Here is a 19,889-nt window from a genome sequence, read left to right as displayed (position 1 = left end):
ATCTAATTGGGCCATTACACAGGCTTGCACAATTATTTTGAAATGTTCCAAATGAAAACATTTTCTAATTCTGGAAACTTTGCATGTCCAAAGGTTTACTTTTTACTCAGGAAGTTAACATAGGTTTCTAAAGATAGGAGTTGCCATACAGTGAGAGATTAGATAAACTGGGCCTCTTCTCCCTTGAAAAGAAGAGACCGAGAAGGGACACGATCAAAACATTCAAGATGATGAAGGGAATAGACTTAGTAGATAAAGACAGGTTGTTCACCCTCTCCAAGGTAGGAAGAACGAGAGGGCACTCTCTGAAGTTAAAAGGGGATAGATAGATTTTGTACAAACATAAGGAAGTTCTTCTTCACCCAGAGAGTGGTGGAAAACTGGAACTTCTGGAGGCTGTTATAGGGGAAAACACCCTCCAGGGATTCAAGACAAGGTTGGACAAGTTCCTGCAGAACCAGATCGTACACAGATATGGCTAGACTCAGGGCACTGATCTTTGACCTAAGGGCCACCATGGGAGCGGACTGCTGGGCACGAAGGCCCACTAGCAATTCTTATGTTCTTATATAATATGGAATCAGTCATTATATCTAGAGCTTTTAGAGTAGATTCAATGGGAAAAGAGATAGTATTGAGAGTTAATACCTTACTCAGAGAAGTTGAGGTTGGTCCTAACCATTAAATTTTAGTTTTTCAAGTGTTTAATTTTAGGCAATATTGAATAGCCCACATTTCCACTAAATCAAGGAAAGTCTGAACAGTAGTTGCAGAAGTGGTGTTATTAAATATTACTAGTATCAATAGAATAATGTCATTAGCAGAGTTAAAATCATCAAATATTCTAGAGAAAAGGTTAATTATTACCAAATGATCACGCATTCAGGAGCTTATTCAGAATTAAGAAAAAAAAGGATATCAGTCCAAACCCGATAGCTCTTAGGCTAACTGGGTTGTCAAACTCAATCATTGGTCTTTGAAAAAAAAAAAATCTACGTAATTACAACTCTTGCAATTTGAAGGAAAAATAATTCTAGTTCATTCATCCAAGACAAAAATCATGTATAGATTTACATACAGTATGGGGCTCATAATGAAAACGTAAACATGTCGAAAACCCGCCCATGTCGGCACTTGGACGACCTAAAAGACAGGTCATCCAAGTATTGATAATCAAACCGACTTTCTGGACATAGCCAGGGACTTTGTAGGCCTCTGAATGCTGCTGTGCGACCAGAGCTAAAAGGGGCACATCTGGAGGAGTGATTAGGGCATTATTTGGGCGGGATGTGGGCCAACCTAGACTTGCCCCCTGTGCTACTAAGGGGCGCTAACTAATTAGCGCACACTAATCGAATTAACCGCATGCTAAATCGATTAGCTCGCCTTAGTAAAAGAGGGCCTTAGTCGTCCTGCAGGGATAATCGAACGATTTACGAGACTTCCTGGACGAAATGTATACGTTGTGAGTTAGACAATGTAAAAGTAGGCATAGGTGCCGAAAAGGTATCCAAAGTGGCCAGATAACCAATGCAGAGACAATGTAAAGACACCCCCCCCACCACACTCCCCCAGTGATCACTGACTCCCTCACACCGCTACAAATATCAGCACCTGCTATAGGAAAGCCTAGTAGAGCCGCATACAGGTGTCTTAAGTAGCCTGGGGGGGAGGGAGGTGGGTAGGCTACGGAACCATAAGCCACTCTAACCACTACATTCATGGTGGAAAATTTGAGCCCACCCCCAAAAAAAAAACCCAAACTACTATACTGCCATATAGGTGTCATCTGCCATAAGGGCTATTGGGGTTGTAGACAGGGTATAGTGTGTTTTGGGGGGCTCACCATAACCTATAAGGGAGCTCTGGTGAGATATTTCTGTGACACCCTTTTTGTGAAGTTCACAGCAGTGGCCTGTCAGGTGCCCCACTGCTCTGTTGCCCTATCTGGGTGGCCAGTCCATCCTAATGCTGGCCCCTCCCACGTCCAAATGGTCTTGTTCTGGGCGTTTGGGACTTGGATAAATATTTGGTCGAAAATGTGGAATAAAGGGAGACGTACTGGCGGTGTGGACGATGAATGGCCTGGACATCCAGATAGACGATTTTTGAAGGGGGGGGGGGAAATCTAGACGTATTTTTCAAGAATGGACATTTTCCCACTGCCGACTTTGGGTGTCTAGCGCCATACATCCGAATCGGAGATAGATAGATAGATATTTTTCACTTATCTCCAAGCCACAGTTCAAGAGATCCTTTAGAGAAATCTCAAACACGGATCAGCATAACTTTCTTCCAAGATGCTAGGATGAGAGTCCTAATTCCATCATCCGAGTGGAGAGGGACAGGACAGAAAGGGGAAGCAGGCTGGATATCAGCGTAGAATGGGCAGAGGGGGAGGGCACGGGGGTGGGTGGGAGGTCACAAATACATCTGTCAAGGTACAGCTTGGGAGGGGAGTGGAACACTGGTGCAAGAGGGAGAGAAGAAAATATTGACGTCCATCAGCTGTTATTTGGTAACATTGATTTGTGAGTGTTTTCACAGAACCAGGCAGAAATATTTTGTTTGCTTTGCCGTTTAACTAAATCTGCCCTTTGTTCTACTCCTATTTATCATTTCTAAAGCACTGAGAGATGTATACAGTGCTGTGCATTTAACATTTAATAGCTGGTCCCTGTTCAGAAGAGCATACAATCTAATTTGGACAGGCAAACTGGATGGGGTTGGGAAGTTTCTCTCAGAGAGAATGGTAAAATGGATTAAATTGGATTAAAATGGCTTAAATTATGTTTAAACTTTGTATTTGTTTTCTTCTTTGATTGCACTTTTTCCTCCCTATTGTTCTCCTCTGTACTTTAAAACACTGAATTGTAGTTCTGTTCCCTCTTACCTTGTGTATTAGTCGGTCTGTAAGTCTATTTGTCTAACCCATTATTTTAAATTTTAAATTGTATGTCTAATTATATGTTTATATTTTTATCAATTTTGTACCTCACTTAGTAATAATAATAATAATAATTTTATTACTTATATACCGCCAAAGCCGTATTAGTTTGAGGCGGTTTACAACAAAGAAGGGCTGGACAGTCAGCGAAGAGGTACAATCAGTGAATACAGATACAATCAGCGAAAGGTACAATCAGCAAGTACGGATAACATAATGTAGGATTCATCAAATTAAAATAAAACTTGAAACTTAAAACTTGGTATCTTGTGGTGAGGGCAGTTCAGCACGGCCATTTCGGCCAGCCCGATTCAGCATAGCCAATTAACCGCAGCCGTTTCATCGCGGCCAATATAATGGTGACGCTGTGAGGTTTGAAAGAGAGGGGGGAATAACCCCCTCGCCCCATTGGTGCTTCTTTCCTTTCCCTTCACTCACCCGTGGTCTCCTTCTCCTGCCCCTGCATCATCTGGTGACGTCACGGTTTGACGGGGAGTGGGCATCATCACAGATCAATCAGGTGCATCATAAGGTTTCCCTTTATACTGGAACAGGAAGTTGTCCAGCGGGAAGACTTCCGGGCTATAAGGTTGACTTTAAGAGGGCGTCTTAATATTAAGAGATGAAACAGCCTGCGCCGAAAGGGCCGCGGTGAATTGTCCCATTCTGTTATAGTTAAGTTAAGAGTTAAAAGCACCCTCAAAAAATTAAGCTTTTAGCTAGGATTTGAATATTGCTAGAGATGGAGCACGATGTAATGACTCAGGCAGTCTGTTCCAGGCATACGGTGCTGCAAGATAGAAGGGGCAGAGTCTGGAGTTGGCAGTGGGAGAGAAGGGTTTGGAAAGGAGGGACTTACCCGATGGATGACGGGAAGATAAGTGAGAAGAGATATTGAGGGACTGCCAAGTGAATAAGAAGAGCTTGAACTGTATTTGGAAATGGATGGGGAACCAATGAATGGAGACTTGAGGAGAGGAGAATAAAAGCCGTGCAGCAGAATTCTGGACGGATTGAAGAGGAGCAAGATAGTTGAGCAGAAGACCCATTACGCCTTTGTTTGAGATTTGTTTGAGTTTCTCTGGTTCATTAGTATTGAAACAACTGGCTTTCCTTTTTACTATCCGAGGAAGGTATGCGCAATTACGGACCTTATAGAGACTAAAATCGATGTCAACACCTTTTGATTTTAGGACAGTGGTACAGGGCCTAATTTTTCCTAAACTGAATTACTGTAACTCAATTGATCTTGGACTGACACAAGTAAAGAGCAAGGTCTTGCATTGGTAATGCACTTGGCAGCAAGGTTGATCACAGACAGCCCAGAATGACACAGAATCTCATTGGTTACCTGTAAAACAGAGGGTGCAGTATAAAGTCCTGTCATTGGTCCACCAGGTTTTATATAGATCGACTCCAGCGTGCTTTGACGCTCTGTGGGAGATCTATAGACCTGGAAGGACGTTAAGATCTGAGAGAGGGATGAGATTAATAGCAAGTAAGGAAACAGGAGTATGTTATGTGATTTCAAAATCAAAAATGTCTCATTGCTGGTGTACATTTATGGAACAATTTACCGGGACATCTGAGATTATGTACAGACACTGTACTAGTTTCAAGAAACTGCTAAAGACCCAGCTCTTTCTGGATGCTTACATGTCACGTGGGCGAAAATTATCCATGCTGCTCTAGATAGGGTTACCAGATTTTCTGTCTGGAAAATCTGGACCCCTAGACCCGCCCCAGGTCCCGCCTCCAATCCCGCCCCCTGAGACGCAACGACGCGGATGCCCTCCTGCACGAAGGAAAGCTTTTCAAAACCCAGGCAAAGTGCCGGGTTTTGAAAAGCCATCCGGTCCTCCGGACATGTCCTCAAAAGGAGAACATACCCGGGGAAATCCGGACGCTAGGCATACAGCTACCATTTGTGGATAAGAAGAAAGTGATGTTGTTTTATGATAAATTTTATGAATGTTTTCTTACTGGAAACCGCCTAGAAATTAGGCAGTTTTTAAATATATGAAATAAAGAAATAAAAAAAGCTGCCTCCTTGGGATGGGTTTAAGTTGAAAGAGGAAAACAGGCTGGGTTTGTGGGATTTTACTAAAGAATACAAATTATTTTAACTGCTCGGCCACCTGCGGGAAAAAACAGGGGTGGGGGGGGGAAGTGTGAGGGGACTTTTAGACTGCACACTTGATGGTTACTAATTTTCAAAGAGAAATTTCCAGGGTAGCGTCTCTTTCAAGTTTAACCATAAGTGCATGTGGTCGAAGTGGCTGCGCTTTGCAGGTAGGTGGGCTATTTGCTAATTGCCCTAAAAACGCACGAGAAAAAAACTGCTTCAAAAGAGCAAACTATAGGGTTGACATTCAAAAGGTTGATGTGGTTAAAGTCAGTTTTAAATGGCATAAATCCGACGGGTCAGATTTTCCCCCCCACACTCGACGAAAATCTGTTTGCAGTTTAAAAAAAAAAAAATGATGCTTGGATTTAGGATTTAGATCACAACATTTCACTAGAAGCTCAGAGAACTTCTCGAAGCAGGGACTTTAGATCATTTATTATTCTATTGTCCATTCATTATGAATTTTTGGAAATCAATTTGGGACCAAATTAACTGTTTATTAGATAACCCTGTGGCATTATCATATGATACTGTGCTGTTTGGTATGGCAATGAGAGCAAAAAGTCATATATCTACAAATAATAACAAATTATTACTTATAATGACTGGGGTTGCCATTCAACAAATTACATATAATTGGAAAAATTGGAATAGATTAAATTATAATTTTTGGTGGGACTCCTTATGTCATATTTATAAAATGGGGAGACTTATTGCAATACAACAGGGTTGTTTCAGGAAATTTCAAGATATTTGGGAACCATTAACAAAGTATTGTAATGATTAGAAAAATCTTGTTTCCCTTAAATTTACAAGTTCAATTATGGGGTGGGAGGGAGGGTATTTTTATTGTTACATGTTGTATAAGTATTGATTATATGATAGATAAGGGTGGGGAGGGGGGAGATAAGAGAATATTATATGTATCATTGTTGATTATTAAGTGATATATTTATGGTTATTTGTATGGTTATTTGTATGGATATGTTATCACACTTATTATAAGTTTAAAAATGAATAAAGATTTAAAAAAAAAAAAAAAAGAAGCTCAGAGAAAGATACATTTAGGAAATTCTGTGTGTCCACAGATTTAACGAGGCAATAAAAAAAGGAGTGAGTGAGATGAGAAAATGACAAATTTCTAATTTAGCCACTTCACCACAATATTCAGTGCTAACCTGATAAATTTGTCCCACTTCTGTGGCCGCACCTTAAGCGCCTGGGCCAATCAGAGCCTTAGGCCCCTCCCCGGCACATCCCAGGATGCACTGGGAAGGGGAAAGCCCGCCATTTTGTAAAAGGTGGGCCTGCCAGCCAGAGGGGTAAGTATCCTTCCGGCCGGACTTCGTGAATAAGGTGGGGAGGGCTGGGGGTCGTCGGGGACACGGGGAGGGAGAGTTGTCAGGGGGAGGGAGTGGGCATCTCTCTCGCTGTGGAGTGGGATGGGTGGGTAGTAGTTTCGGGGGATTGTGTGGCAGGAAGAAGTGGACATCTCTCCCTCTGTGGGGTGGGTAGACATGTTGGTGGATTGTGCAACATGGCGGGAGAGAGTGGGCATCTCTCCTGTCAATCTTCAATTTGTGGTTTTTTTTAAAATTTGTGTTGGTGGGGGAGGGGGATCTGAGCTGTCAAACCTTACTTTCCTGTCAGTGCCTGAGCCAATCAGTGCTCAGGCACTGATCAGAAAGTAAGGCTATAACAAATTTTGTCGACAAATTTTGGCCTCAAATTTGGCACAACGAGGTTAGGGAATTACTCGCCAATGATAGAGAATCGCTTGGAGTGTGCATTTTAATATTAATGACCTTGTTATACTACATTTGCATGGCAATATTAGAGACTGCTTAGAAACTCGGAAAAGACCACGGTAAGCCATTTTGATACTCCATCGCTAAAATACATGCACGCTAAACCAGCTGGAACTGGTTTAGCGAGCACGTTAAGGGCACATTTTAGTTTTGAGATTCTTCCCCTGAATGTGTTGAGACCTCAGCGCTTCCCCTCATGCAATCAAAGTTTGTTGGGATGGGGGTTTCTTGGCGCAGTGGTTCACGTTACAGCCTCGGTACCCTGAGGGTGCGGGTTCAAACCCATGCTGCTCCTTGTGAGCCTGCTGGGGCAGATAGGGGAAAAATGCTGGATTACCTGAATAAATTTGTGTAGACTGTTCTAAGCTCTCCTGGGAGAACAGTATGCAAAATTAATTAAATATCATAGAGAATGACGCGGGGGAAAATTCTGTCCCCATTACTGTCCGGTCCCCGGACCACCATCCTCTTCATTGCCCCGTCCATGCCGTCCCCTTCACCGCCCCGTCCCCCTCACCATCCCCGCTGTCCCTTTCCCCGCCCCATCCCCGCCTTCAGCGTCTTCTCCTCTCCATCCCCCCACCCCCAGGACTCTTCACGCGGTCCAGGAGCTCCCTCCTGCCAGCCAGCCGTGCATTTCTCTCCCTCCCTCTTACCTTCTCTTGTGGCGAAACTGGCAATTTGTATAAAGCTATGAGCTGTATTACAGCTGAAGCCTTGAAGTCGCATCGGGTTGCCTGCTAGAAAAGTCTCCTCCCTGTTCTTATACGTTTTTATACAATTTATTATTTGTTTTTATGTAATTTTATATTGTTAACCGCTTTGAAACCAGAATAAGCGGTCTAAAAAATATTTTAATAAACTTGAAAACTTGAAACTCCGATGCAACCGGAAACAGGAAGTTGCGTCAGAGGAGATTTTTCCAGCAGGCAACGCGACTCAACTTCAAGGCTCCGGCTGTAATACAGCTCATAGCCTTATAGAAATCGCCAGTTTCAACAAGAAAAGATAAGGGAAAAGGAGGGAGGGAGGGAGATGCATGGCCTGCGGGAGAGAGGGAGCTGCCGGATCGAACGCTCATTCACCGCGCGTGCTAACCATTCACCGCTCCACAGGGCGGTGAATGGCCTTGTCCCCGATCTCGCGGTGACATTTTTTTTGGGGGGGTCACCGTTTTGGCGGGTTACCCGCGTCTAGCCGCGGGTAACAACCACCGTGTCATTCTCGAAAATATCATACAGTGGGCTTCCCCATCAAAAGACTTTCACTGAGCTGTGAAAATGACTCGAGCTGTGTAGTTTTTTTTATTGTTGCAATGCTATTGATCAAATTTAAGTGCTTAGCTGTTACTGATATGAATATTGTGTTGCACTTTTTGTTAGTAATGGAAAATCAATAATGACTTATAAAAAAAAAAGTAGTTTTATACTATCGTCCTCTTTACGAAGGTGAACTAACCAATAGAGAATGACACGGTGAAAAAATTGGTCCCCGTCACCGCCCTGTCCCCTTCTCACCATCCTCTGCACCGCCCTGTCACCGCTATTCCCTTCACCGCCCCGTCACCGCCACTGCCACCCCATTCACCGCCACTGCAACCCCATTCACCGCCCCGTCACCGCTGCATACATAAAAGCCTCAAACGGGTACAATTTTATATACTTTTCTTTATTTACGTATAAAGGAAACATTCTTTAAAACTTTAAAACTTAGTTAAATATTAGTTAATAACTATACAAAAACAAACACGACATGTACTTTTAATGCTTACAATGTTAGCCTACATGGTAAGTAGACGCGGCCGCTGTACGTAATCGCGGCAAAGATCTCCCTGCCGTGATTAGCATAGTGACCGCGGCTACGGCTGTAAGTCTCCCCTCCCCCCAGCGATCACGGCAGGAGGGCACCCAACTAGCGCGTGCTATTCGAATTAGCGAGAACTAAATGCTAACGCGTCCATAGACTAACATGCGCGCGTTACTGTTTAGCGCGTGCTAATTCGATGAGAACACGCTACTCGGTTAGCGCACCTTAGGCCCTCTTTCACAAAGTCACACGCGGATTGAGCGCACACTATATCGACCCATGCGTTAACCATTTAGCGCGTGTTTAACGCGCCTTTGAAAAAGAGGGGGGTTAGTAAAAGAGAGCCTATGCTTCGAAGAACGCACTGCGGATCCTTCCACTTACCGGCACAAGATTAAAAAAAAAAACATAGTGCCGTTTATGAGAAAATCTAAATGCCATTTTAGCACTCCCATAAAACCTCTCTCAGCGGTTAATCAGTGCACTTTGCTTTCTATTCCGCTTTCCAATCAGTCCGGTAAATATTTCACAAAAACATTAAAGCTGCCTCTGTCATTACTTATTTATACACTTGCAAAACTCTGTTATCTTCCTTTACGTAAACTGTGAATTAAACCAACCCATTAGAAGCAGAAATCAAAAGATACAGCTCGGTGGAAAGTGAGGGAAGTAAAGCAGAGAGAAAAAGCCCATACGTACTCCGCTTTTGACTCTTCCCCTTCACAACCTTGTTGCAGTCTGTTACATCCATCAGGCTCAGGAAAAGCAGGGCCAGTAGCACGCCAAAATGCATAGTAACTTCCCAGGGCTGTGGTCCTTCGAGAGTGGGCCAATTGGGGGCAGTCACTTCCAGGATGCGAGTGGCCGCTGGTGCTCACCGTGGCTGACCAATAAAGCAAGTCCGTACATGCCCAGTCTAGGACCACAGCTAAGAACCATAACAGCGGCTGAAGAGTTAGGTGGCAGGCAATATGACTGAGGTTCTGCCCCGGTAAGGACCGCAAGAGTCTCTACACAGGCCCATTGAGCTCGGCACACGGTGCTACAAGAGAAGAAATGGTTCTGTCTTCCAAGAGACCTAAAATTAAAAGGGGGGTGGGGTGGGGAAAAAAAGGATGATCAGATACCAAGAAGAGATGAAAAACGTGCAGGACATGCTTTTTGCTTCATGAATTTCACATCCTAAGGGTGAAATGGTGTGGTGGCCGTGTTAGTCCACTTTTCAAGGTAATATATAGAAATAAAAACACAAACTTTATGGAAATAGGGCGATGTCTTTTTCATAAATACTACTATGAATTATTTCTATAGCGCTACCAGACGCACGCAGCGCTGCACAGAGTCACAAAGTATAAGAAAACAGTCCCTGCTCAAAAGAGTTTACAATCTAAACAGCAAAGACAAACAGGATGTCATAGATACAGTTAAGGGGAACAGTTAATCTGCTGGTTGGGTTGGAGGGCAGTACAGGTCAATCAAGCCATTGTGACATCACTGATGAGGTTGGCTCTTATTGGTGGAATGAGGCATTATGACATCACAACCTCTGCTCTGCTTCCCAAAGACTGAAACTCTTCACACTACTACTATGAATTATTTCTATAGTGCTAGTAGACGTACACAGCGCTGTGCAGAGTCACAAAGAAGACAGTCCCTGCTCCAATGAGCTTACAATCGAAACAGGCAAGACAAACAGGATGCCATGGATACAATTAAGGGGAATAGTTAATCAGCTGGTTGGGTTGGAGGGCAGAGGGGAGTACAGGACAATCAAGCCATTGTGACATCACTGATGAGGTTGGCTCTTATTGGTGGAATGAGGCATTATGACATCACACTTCACAACCTCTGCTCTGCTTCCCAAAGACTAAAACTCTTCACACTACTATTATTATTACTATGAATTATTTCTATAGTGCTAGTAGACGTACACAGCGCTGTGCAGAGTCACAAAGAAGACAGTCCCTGCTCCAATGAGCTTACAATCGAAACAGGCAAGACAGACAAACAGGATGCCATGGATACAGTTAAGGGGAATAGTTAATCAGCTGGTTGGGTTGGAGGGCAGAGGGGAGTACAGGACAATCAAGCCATTGTGACATCACTGATGAGGTTGGCTCTTATTGGTGGAATGAGGCATTATGACATCACAACCTCTGCTCTGCTTCCCAAAGGCTGAAACTCTTCACACTACTACTATGAATTATTTGTATAGTGCTTCCAGATGCACGCAGCGCTGTACAGAGTCGCAAAGAAGGCAGTCCCTGCTCGAAAGAGCTTACAATCTAAATAGACAAACAGGATGTCATGGATACAGTTAAGGGGAACGGTTCATCTGCTGGCTGGGTTGTAGGGCAGCGGGGAGTACAGGACAATCAAGCCATTGTGACATCACTGATGAGGTTGGCTCTTATTGGTGGGATGAGGCATTATGACATCACAATCTCAGCTCTGCTTCCCAAAGACAAACAGGATGTCATGGATACAGTTAGGGGGAAGGGTTAATCAGCTGGCTGGGTTGGAGGGCAGAGGGGAGTACAGGACAATCAAGCCATTGTGACATCACTGATGAGGTTGGCTCTTATTGGTGGAATGAGGCATTATGACATCACAACCTCTGCTCTGCTTCCCAAAGGCTGAAACTCTTCACACTACTACTATGAATTATTTGTATAGTGCTTCCAGATGCACGCAGCGCTGTACAGAGTCGCAAAGAAGGCAGTCCCTGCTCGAAAGAGCTTACAATCTAAATAGACAAACAGGATGTCATGGATACAGTTAAGGGGAACGGTTCATCTGCTGGCTGGGTTGTAGGGCAGCGGGGAGTACAGGACAATCAAGCCATTGTGACATCACTGATGAGGTTGGCTCTTATTGGTGGGATGAGGCATTATGACATCACAATCTCAGCTCTGCTTCCCAAAGACAAACAGGATGTCATGGATACAGTTAAGGGGAAGGGTTAATCAGCTGGCTGGGTTGGAGGGCAGAGGAAAAGGGTTAAACATTGAAGGTTATATCAAAAAGGTGGGTTTTCAGTCGACTTTTAAACAAGGAAAGGGGCTTGACGGACAAACTCGGATAATTTATTCCCGGCATAGGGGGCAGCTAGATGAAAGGAACGAAGTCTGGAACTGGCAGCGGAGGAGAAGGGTAACGCTATGAGTGACTTAACTGAGGAACGCATTAAGGGCTCCTTTTAATAAGCCACGTTAGGGCTTTAATGCGCGGAATATCTACATTGCCGCGCGCGCTAGACCTTATCGCCAGTATTGAGCTGGCGTTAGTTCTAGAAGCATGGCGCATGGTAATTTCCTGCGTGCGCTAAAAACGCTGGCGCACCATAGTAAAAGGAGCCCTAAGTAAATGCCTTAAGCAAGTCCAATAAAAAAGGTATCACCTTATTCCCTTTATGCTTTATTTCTATGTCCTCAGGGTTATCTCATGTCTCCAATAGCAACAGATCAATTCTCAAAAAAATTCCCAAGTTATAGAAGTAATTGAATATCTGGACTTTTTTTTAATTTATTTTCGTGCGCTAAATGCTAAGAATATAATGGATGCCTTAGCATTGAACGTGGGCTAAATCAGTTAGTGTGCCTTAATCAAAGAACCCCAAAAGATATTCAGGTTGGTGAAAGGTGGCAGATGATATCCAGATCCATCCTGCAGAGATTTAAAGCTTGTGTGTGTGTTTTATCTTTCTTCTGTACCCTTAAGGAAGACGCACTGTTTGCTGGTGAGAGCAAAGATCACCATCACGGCTCAGATCCCACTACATCCACCAACATTCCTTATGACCTTGGGAAATGAGTTTCTTTCTCACGGCCTCAGATACCCATTTAGAATGTAAGCTGTTCGGGGCATGGACTTATCATACCTGCATGCTTATCACTACTGTGCAGTGTTAGGTGTGTTCTAGGGAGCATTATCAAAATACATTATGAGGGCAGGGCAGGATTAACCAATAGGCCAAGTAGGCATGTGCGTAGGACCCGAAATGGTTAGGGGGGCCCGATGAAGGAGGGCATCAACATTTTTTTTTCCAAACGGCGATGGACCCCTCCAGCATCGATTGGCAACGTGGGCCCCCCCCCCCAATCAGCAACGCGAGCCCCACCCCGATCGGCAACACTTTCCATCGACGGAAAGTAAGACAAGCAAGCAACGTGGGTAAGAAAGGCAACGGGAATAGTAATTGTGCAAGCGGTGCTGCTTGCCCAAAGCTTCCCTCTGACGCAGCTTCCTGTTTCCACCTGGGCGCATGGCAGGGGCCCAGTGTACTTGTGTGCCTAGGGGCCCTCGACAAATTAATCCTGCCCTGTACGAGGGTCAACATTCAAAGGGCTTTTCGGTATAACTTTTGGAGTCAAGCAAAGCTTGAGTTTTTAAACTGATCTACTTTTTGGGATCTGCCCCAAACTTCAGACCCAGACGGGTAGATATTGGAGACAGGATGCTGGGTTTCGTGAAACACGGACTGACTCAGAGTGGCTTAGCAAACACTCTTGTATCCGTTATCTCCCGCTTCCTCCCTGCATAAAAATAGGCTGGTTAGAGATGTTCCATGCCCTAGCAAAAACTTTATTTGACCAGTGCTAAATATTGGCAGATTAGACAGTTTGGTGGGCAAATCTGGTTGCAGAGCTCTGTCCTAAAGCAACTGCCTGGATTCAGTAAATGGCATCCACATGTGGGTTTATCAAAAAATATGTACGCGGGAACCAGCTATCACTGGTTGCTTCAATAGTCGACTAGATACAATAAAAAATCACATATACTGTACTTAATAAATATAGGGGTTCTTTTACTAAGGCACGCTAGTGCGTCTTAGCGCGTGCTAAATGTTAACATGTGCTAACGATTCAATAATATCCTATGGACGCGTTGCCACGCATTATCATGTAGCGCACGCTACAAAGGTGTGTTAGAGTTTGTAGCGCACGCACCGGATTAGCGTGCGCTCTAGCGCGCGCCACACGAAAAACTACCGCCGGATCAAGAGGAGGCAGTAGCGGCTAGCACGCGGGGCAATTTAGCACACGCTATTCCGCGCATTAAGGCCCTAACGCATCTTTGTAAAAGGAGCCCTAAGATGCACTAGCGCGCCTTAGTAAAAGAACCTCATAATGAAATATAAGTACATACACATACAATATTAGAATACTAGGAGTCACCTTAGATACCCACTTGACCTTGACCGATCATACAAATTCGGTGACAAAAAAATGCTTCTCCATTCTTTGGAAACCATAAAAAAATACTTCGACCCTCTATCCTTCAGATTACTGGTACAGTCATTGATTCTATCCACCCTGGACTACTGTAACATCATATATGTGGGGATACCTAAAAACACCGTGAGAAAATTGAGAATAGTACAAAACACGGCCGTCCGCTTAATATTCGGACCAAAGAAAAGTGATCACGTTAGTCCCTTCTACAGACTGCTGCACTGGTTACCAATTGAGGCACGAATTCTATTCAAATTCTCCTGCTTTTCCTACAAACTAATCTGGGGAATGGCCCCCGATTATCTTCTACCTCATTTCGAATTCTACTCCTCCACTAGGTCTACCAGAAACCGTAACCTCTTTGCATACCCGAAAATCGCAGGCTGCAGATATCGAACCTTCCTGGACAGAACATTCAAGTTTCAAGCTGGTAGACAGCAATCTTGGCTAGGCTACTTCATTGATGTCGCTAGGTTGACCTACAGCGTCTTCCGGAAAGAATTAAAGACCACTTTATTTAAAAAATTCATGTCCTAGCCAGACTTTCTCCCCCCGATCAAAGCTATCACACATCTCCCTGAATTCTTATTTTCCTCATTATAGGTACCCTATATTCTCTGACTGCTATAATTGTACCCAGCTATTCGCTGGTTTCCAATCATTTTCAATGTAATATGTAAAAAGTTAATTCTTATACTGTAACCTATGTATATTTTTCTTCTAACCAATTTGCATCTTGTAATCACTGACCGCTCAGTGACCTCTTATCTATTTATACACTGTAATTCGCTGACTGTACAGCGATTCTTCATTGTGAACCGCCTAGAAGTCGCAAGACTATGGCGGTATAGAAAAGTTATTATTATTATTAATCCGATATCAGAATAAGGCCTATAAGATAAACCCGGAACTTATGCACTTTCAACAAAGGGTGGGTGGTTCCGGGTTTATCTCATAGGTCTTATTCTGATATTAAGTTAATATTGTATGTGTATTTACTTATATTTCATTATGTGATAAAAGTTTGCTTCGTTTTTTATGGTATTCAAATCTGGGGGCCAGAAAAATATCGGCACAGAGTGAAGCCCACTCCCGCGTCCACATCTGGCCACCAACTGAAACCTGGTTGCCAGTGCTATGCTCAGTTCATGATATCCGGCTGTGGGAATAGCGGTATTCTATAATTCTATGTGCAAAGCTTTAGAATGTCCATTCTATGCCACCTTTTGAGTTGTGCGCTTGTGTGCACATATCTGATCCATTTGCAAATTTCTGCCCCCAAATTTGGGCACCATAAATCCCAGGACAAGCAGTGGCTTTCCCCATACCTATCTCAGTAGCAGACTATGAACTTTTCCTCCAGGAACTTGTTTAAACCTATTTTAAACCCAGATTCGCTAACCACTGTTACCACGTCCTCTGGCAACGAATTCCAGAACTTGACTATTCTTTGAGTGACAAGAAAAGATTTCCGTGCAATTTCACTCCTAGTCTTTGTATTTCTGAAATGAGTAAAACATCGATTCACTCGGAACCATTCTACCCTACTCAGGTTTTTGTAGACCTCTATCATATGCCCCTTAGACATCTCTTATCCAAGCCGAAGAGGCCCAATCTCTTTAGTCTTTCCTCATCCCAGAGGAGTTCAATCTCCTTTATCATCTTGGTTGCTCTTCTTTGAAACTTTACTGATTCCGCGGTTCATAGTCATTCGCGTGCGGGACTTCGGCGCGCCGACACTGCAGCGCAGACAAAGACTTTTAAAGAGCTCCGACGCGGGGTGTTTACTTCATACTCTTTGCGCTGCCATTGGGGGAAGGGTTAGGGAGTTGGAACCCTCCATTATAGAGTAAACTTAATTTTTTCCCGATTTTTTAGGATAAAGTTAAGTTTTCTCTATAATGTGGGGGTTGCACCCCCCCCAGCCCCAACGGCAGCGCGAAGAGTATGAAGTAAAGTGAGGGGGTTCCCCCCCCCACACCCCACCGTTGTAGCTCTTTAAAAGTAACTTTTTAGGCGGTGCACTGGGGTCTTGCGCCGAATTGTCGCGTGCCGAAGTCTCGCGCGCTTTTGTCCCTTCACCGATTCCGCTAAACCTTCCTTGAACTATGGGGACCAGAATTGGGCACCGTCCTCAAGGAGAGGTTGTACCATGGAGCGATACTTCATTACATACGAGGGGGTGCCGAAAAGTTCTCAGCCCAATCTACCAACTTCCTAAATTCCGAGCATTATTTTGCCACCGTAGTTGAAAAGAGAGTTATCTTGATTTATTAAGTGCCAATTTCCAGAAACAAAATTATCTGTTTTGACATTGCTTCAGATCATTGATTGAACCCTATCCACCTCTTTCTCTTTGTGGTTGGGCTGAGAACTTTTCAGCACCCCCTCGTCGTAGGGTGCCAGCATTTACGCCAGGCTTCAGCAAGCGTGTGACACCCAAAGTAAGGTCTAATATGCGCCCTCAACTTGACCACCAACTATCCAATCTACTGATCACGACACCAGACTACAAAACTTTCCAAAAAAGAAATTAAAAAACCCTGCTATTCAAGAAATCCATTACATTACATTAGTGAATTCTATTCCGCTCGTACCTTGCAGTTCTAGGCGGATTACAATGAAGCTAACTGGATATTTCCAAAAGATTTGCAAGTTAGGTAGTGGAATACATGGCTGATACTTAAGAGAGAAAAAATTACAAGAGGGGGTGAGACTATTACAAGGGAGGAAAAGGACAGAGGGAAGAGTTAAGATATCTGGATAAATTTTTTGAATAGCAGAGTTTTGATTCCCTTTCGAAATGATTTGAAGTCGCTCGTTGTTGTCAGTAAGTTGGAGGAATCATTTCAATCCCCCAAAGTAACCCGCTCAACTATGTAACTCTTCTGGAATTATCCAGATAACCTCTTATGTAATCCGCCTTGAACCACAAGGTACTGATGGAATAAAAGCCATTAATGTAATGTAACTAGTATCCTATAAAAATCTCTCCATGCAGAGTGCCCTATGCACATACTTTCCCAGCATCTAAGTTAGGGTGTATTTATGAAAAAAAACCCTCACATTTCTAAGACTAACCTTCTGTCTCTGTTTGTGCCACACTCCACTACTTAAACACAAATCGTTCTTGGCAGAAGAAATTAATAAACTGGATGCGTTTGACCTACACAATCGCAAACATTAACAATTTGTCCGAAGCCCTGAATTGTCCTAAATAAACAGGCTTAAAACAAATTACCTGCATATCAGGCACTGCCAAGCACTAGCCGCGATGGAAGGAAACTGCCCACTCAGGAAAAGGAAATCAAAAAGCTCAGGCAGTTTTAAGGTTTCTCCTGCTGGCAAACTGTTGGACTTGAGGAGTGCACGGCTCACGTGTCCACGACAGCAGAGAGCCAAGAGAGGGCTTGGAAGAGCTACAGGTTGGGAGTTTTAAATATTTGCTGAATGCTAATTGATTGTAATTCTATGGGGTTTGGTTTTATTGTTATCTGCCACAGGTGGGAGTTTCTTTCAGATCAGCACAGAATAAATTCAAACATCCATTCAGTGGTGTCCGACCATTGGATACTCTGTATGCCAGTCCTCGCCATGCCTCTCTGTTTTCCACGCCTTCTTGCAATTTCTTGATGTTCATTCCCATGTCATTCTTGAGGGTATCCAGCCAATGGGCCTTTGATCTCCTCTGTTTCCTTTTACACAGACCATTCCGAGTAGCACCTCCTTTTCTAGTGAATTCGCCCTCACCACACGCTACATATAATAAAAGTGAGCCAAGTATGAGACAATCCAACCATTGTGACATCACTGATGGAGGTTGGTTCTTATTGGTGGAATGAGGCATTATGACATCACAATCTCAGCTCTGGTTATCAGAGACTCAAACTCTTCACTCTAAGGGGTGGGGGAGAGTTATCAACATATGCTTCAATTAAGATGTTCTAAGGCAGGGGTGTTCAACCTTTTGGCTTCCCTGGGCCGCATTGGCCCAAAAAATTTTTCTAGGCCACACAAACGCACAAACGCTGCAGCAAGACAGAGGAGGGTCCAGCAAGACAGTAAACACCCGGGGGCAGCAGATGAAAACACTGCATCACCCTCGACCGGGGCTGCACATAATACTTCACGGGCCCACATGCGGCCCTCGGGCCACAGGTTGGACACCCCTTGTTCTAAGGCACCTCCTTTTCTAGTGAATTCGCCCTCACCACACGCTACATATAATAAAAGTGAGCCAAGTATGGGACAATCCAACCATTGTGACATCACTGATGGAGGTTGGCTCTTATTGGTGGAATGAGGCATTATGATGTCACAATCTCAGCTCTGGTTACCAGAGACTCAAACTCTTCACTCTAAGGGGTGGGGGAGAGTTATCAACATATGCTTCAATTAAGAAGTTCTAAGGCTTGATGTTCATTCCCGTGTCATTCTTGAGGGTATCCAGCCAATGGGCCTTTGATCTCCCCTGCTTCCTTTTACACAGACCATTCCGAGTAGCACCTCCTTTTCTAGTGGATTCGCCCTCATCACATGTCCAAAATAGGTCAGTTTCTGTCTGGTAATCTTGTCTTCCAGGGGCAACTCTGGGTTTATACAATCAAGAACATCTTAGTTGGTGATCCTAGTTGTCCATGGGATTCGTAGAAGTCTTCTCCAGCACCACAGCTCAAAGGCATCGATTTTTCTTCTATCTACTTTAGTGACTGTCTGTGTCTCGTAGCTGTTTGTTGCGATTGGGAACACAATGGCAGTGATCAGTCTTTGTTTGATGGCGACAGAGACGTTCTTGCACTTCGATATGCAATAAAATTATATGCAAGTAAAATCTATATAAGTACATAAAATAGAGGATATCTGTGTGAAGAATGAGCCCACTTCACCCTTCCTACACAGGCTCAGAGCTTATTCTATTACTTCTCAAATCAAAAAGAACCCCATTGTACATATTTATCTGTGGAACATTGTTTTTTGCAGGACATGAAATCCCTGGGAAAGCAAACGTCCCATTTCAAATGTGCACAGGCCCGTAGACTGGAAAGTCTTTTAATTTATTTTGCCCTAATCCTCATTTTCTGAAATACACTCACGACAGCAGCCAATGAGATTATTCGCTGGGCTGGTTAAGCAAGAACCTATCACGGGACACGGTAAGACGCTGCACTCCAGGACAGCATAAGGCACAGATCATCTTCTGTAAACACTGCTAAGTTCTGGCTTAAGCACTTAAACGATGTTTATTTTGCAAGTGTTGAAGCTGGAGATGTGTAAACAGCCTTGTGAAGACAAATTATGTCTGAAATGAGCCTTCCAAATCTTTCATAGTAATTACACAAGTTGGAGCTTCTAAACTGAGAAGCGAGATAAACCAAGCTGCCATCTCAGGGTGCCAGTGACGGTTGGCAGGTGCTTGCTGTCCATATGCTATTTTTAGAGCACCGAGAATGCAGGATATATGTCCTAGAGCTGGTTAAAATTATGCATGGGCAGCCAGAAATTTTGTGTTTTATTTTGTTTCCAGGAATGTTCATTTTGACTGGGTTTTTTTTAACATCACAGAAGCAAAGTCGTTGAGTTTGCACTCTGCTGAAAGCGGGCGCACTATTTGCAAAATATCTTAAGTTGTCAGTCTTTTCAATTGGTAATCCAGAGGTTACTTATTTCTCAGCTTGATTACTGTAATTTGTATTAGGGGGTGCTGAAAAGTCCTCATCCCAACCAACCAACTTCCTAAATTCTGAGTATTATTTTGACATTATTTCAGATCATTCATTGGACCATATCCACGTCAATCTCGTCTTGGTTGGGCTGAGAACTTTTCAGCAGACCCCTGGTAGAGTGAAGAATTTCAGTGTCTGAGATTCTGATGTCATCATGCCTCATTCCACCAATAAGAGCCAACCTCATCAGTGATGTCACAATGGCTTGATTGTCCTATACTAGACTCACTTTTATTACATATG

At 43.7% G+C, this 19,889-nt stretch overlaps 1 protein-coding gene across 2 annotated transcripts in view; it reads right to left on the bottom strand.

The window, feature by feature from the left end:
* RSPO1 (R-spondin 1) overlaps positions 1-19,889 on the bottom strand; it is a 79,159-nt gene that overhangs the window by 38,042 nt on the left and 21,228 nt on the right. Inside the window, exons 1-2 of one of the 2 annotated variants that reach the window (XM_033956291.1) lie at positions 17,165-17,286; positions 9,389-9,767 (exon numbers count right to left, since the gene is read on the bottom strand). In XM_033956291.1, the coding sequence (XP_033812182.1) occupies positions 9,389-9,482 (94 nt within the window). In that variant the 5' untranslated portion in view covers positions 9,483-9,767; positions 17,165-17,286. Of the gene's footprint in view, positions 1-9,388; positions 9,768-17,164; positions 17,287-19,889 lie in introns of those variants that run through there. The other variant, XM_033956290.1, reaches the window with a different exon arrangement.

The sequence above is a fragment of the Geotrypetes seraphini genome, chromosome 8 (genome assembly GCF_902459505.1).
Source record: "Geotrypetes seraphini chromosome 8, aGeoSer1.1, whole genome shotgun sequence".
Lineage (NCBI taxonomy): Eukaryota > Metazoa > Chordata > Amphibia > Gymnophiona > Dermophiidae > Geotrypetes > Geotrypetes seraphini.
This window is presented reverse-complemented; position numbering and strand designations above follow the sequence as displayed.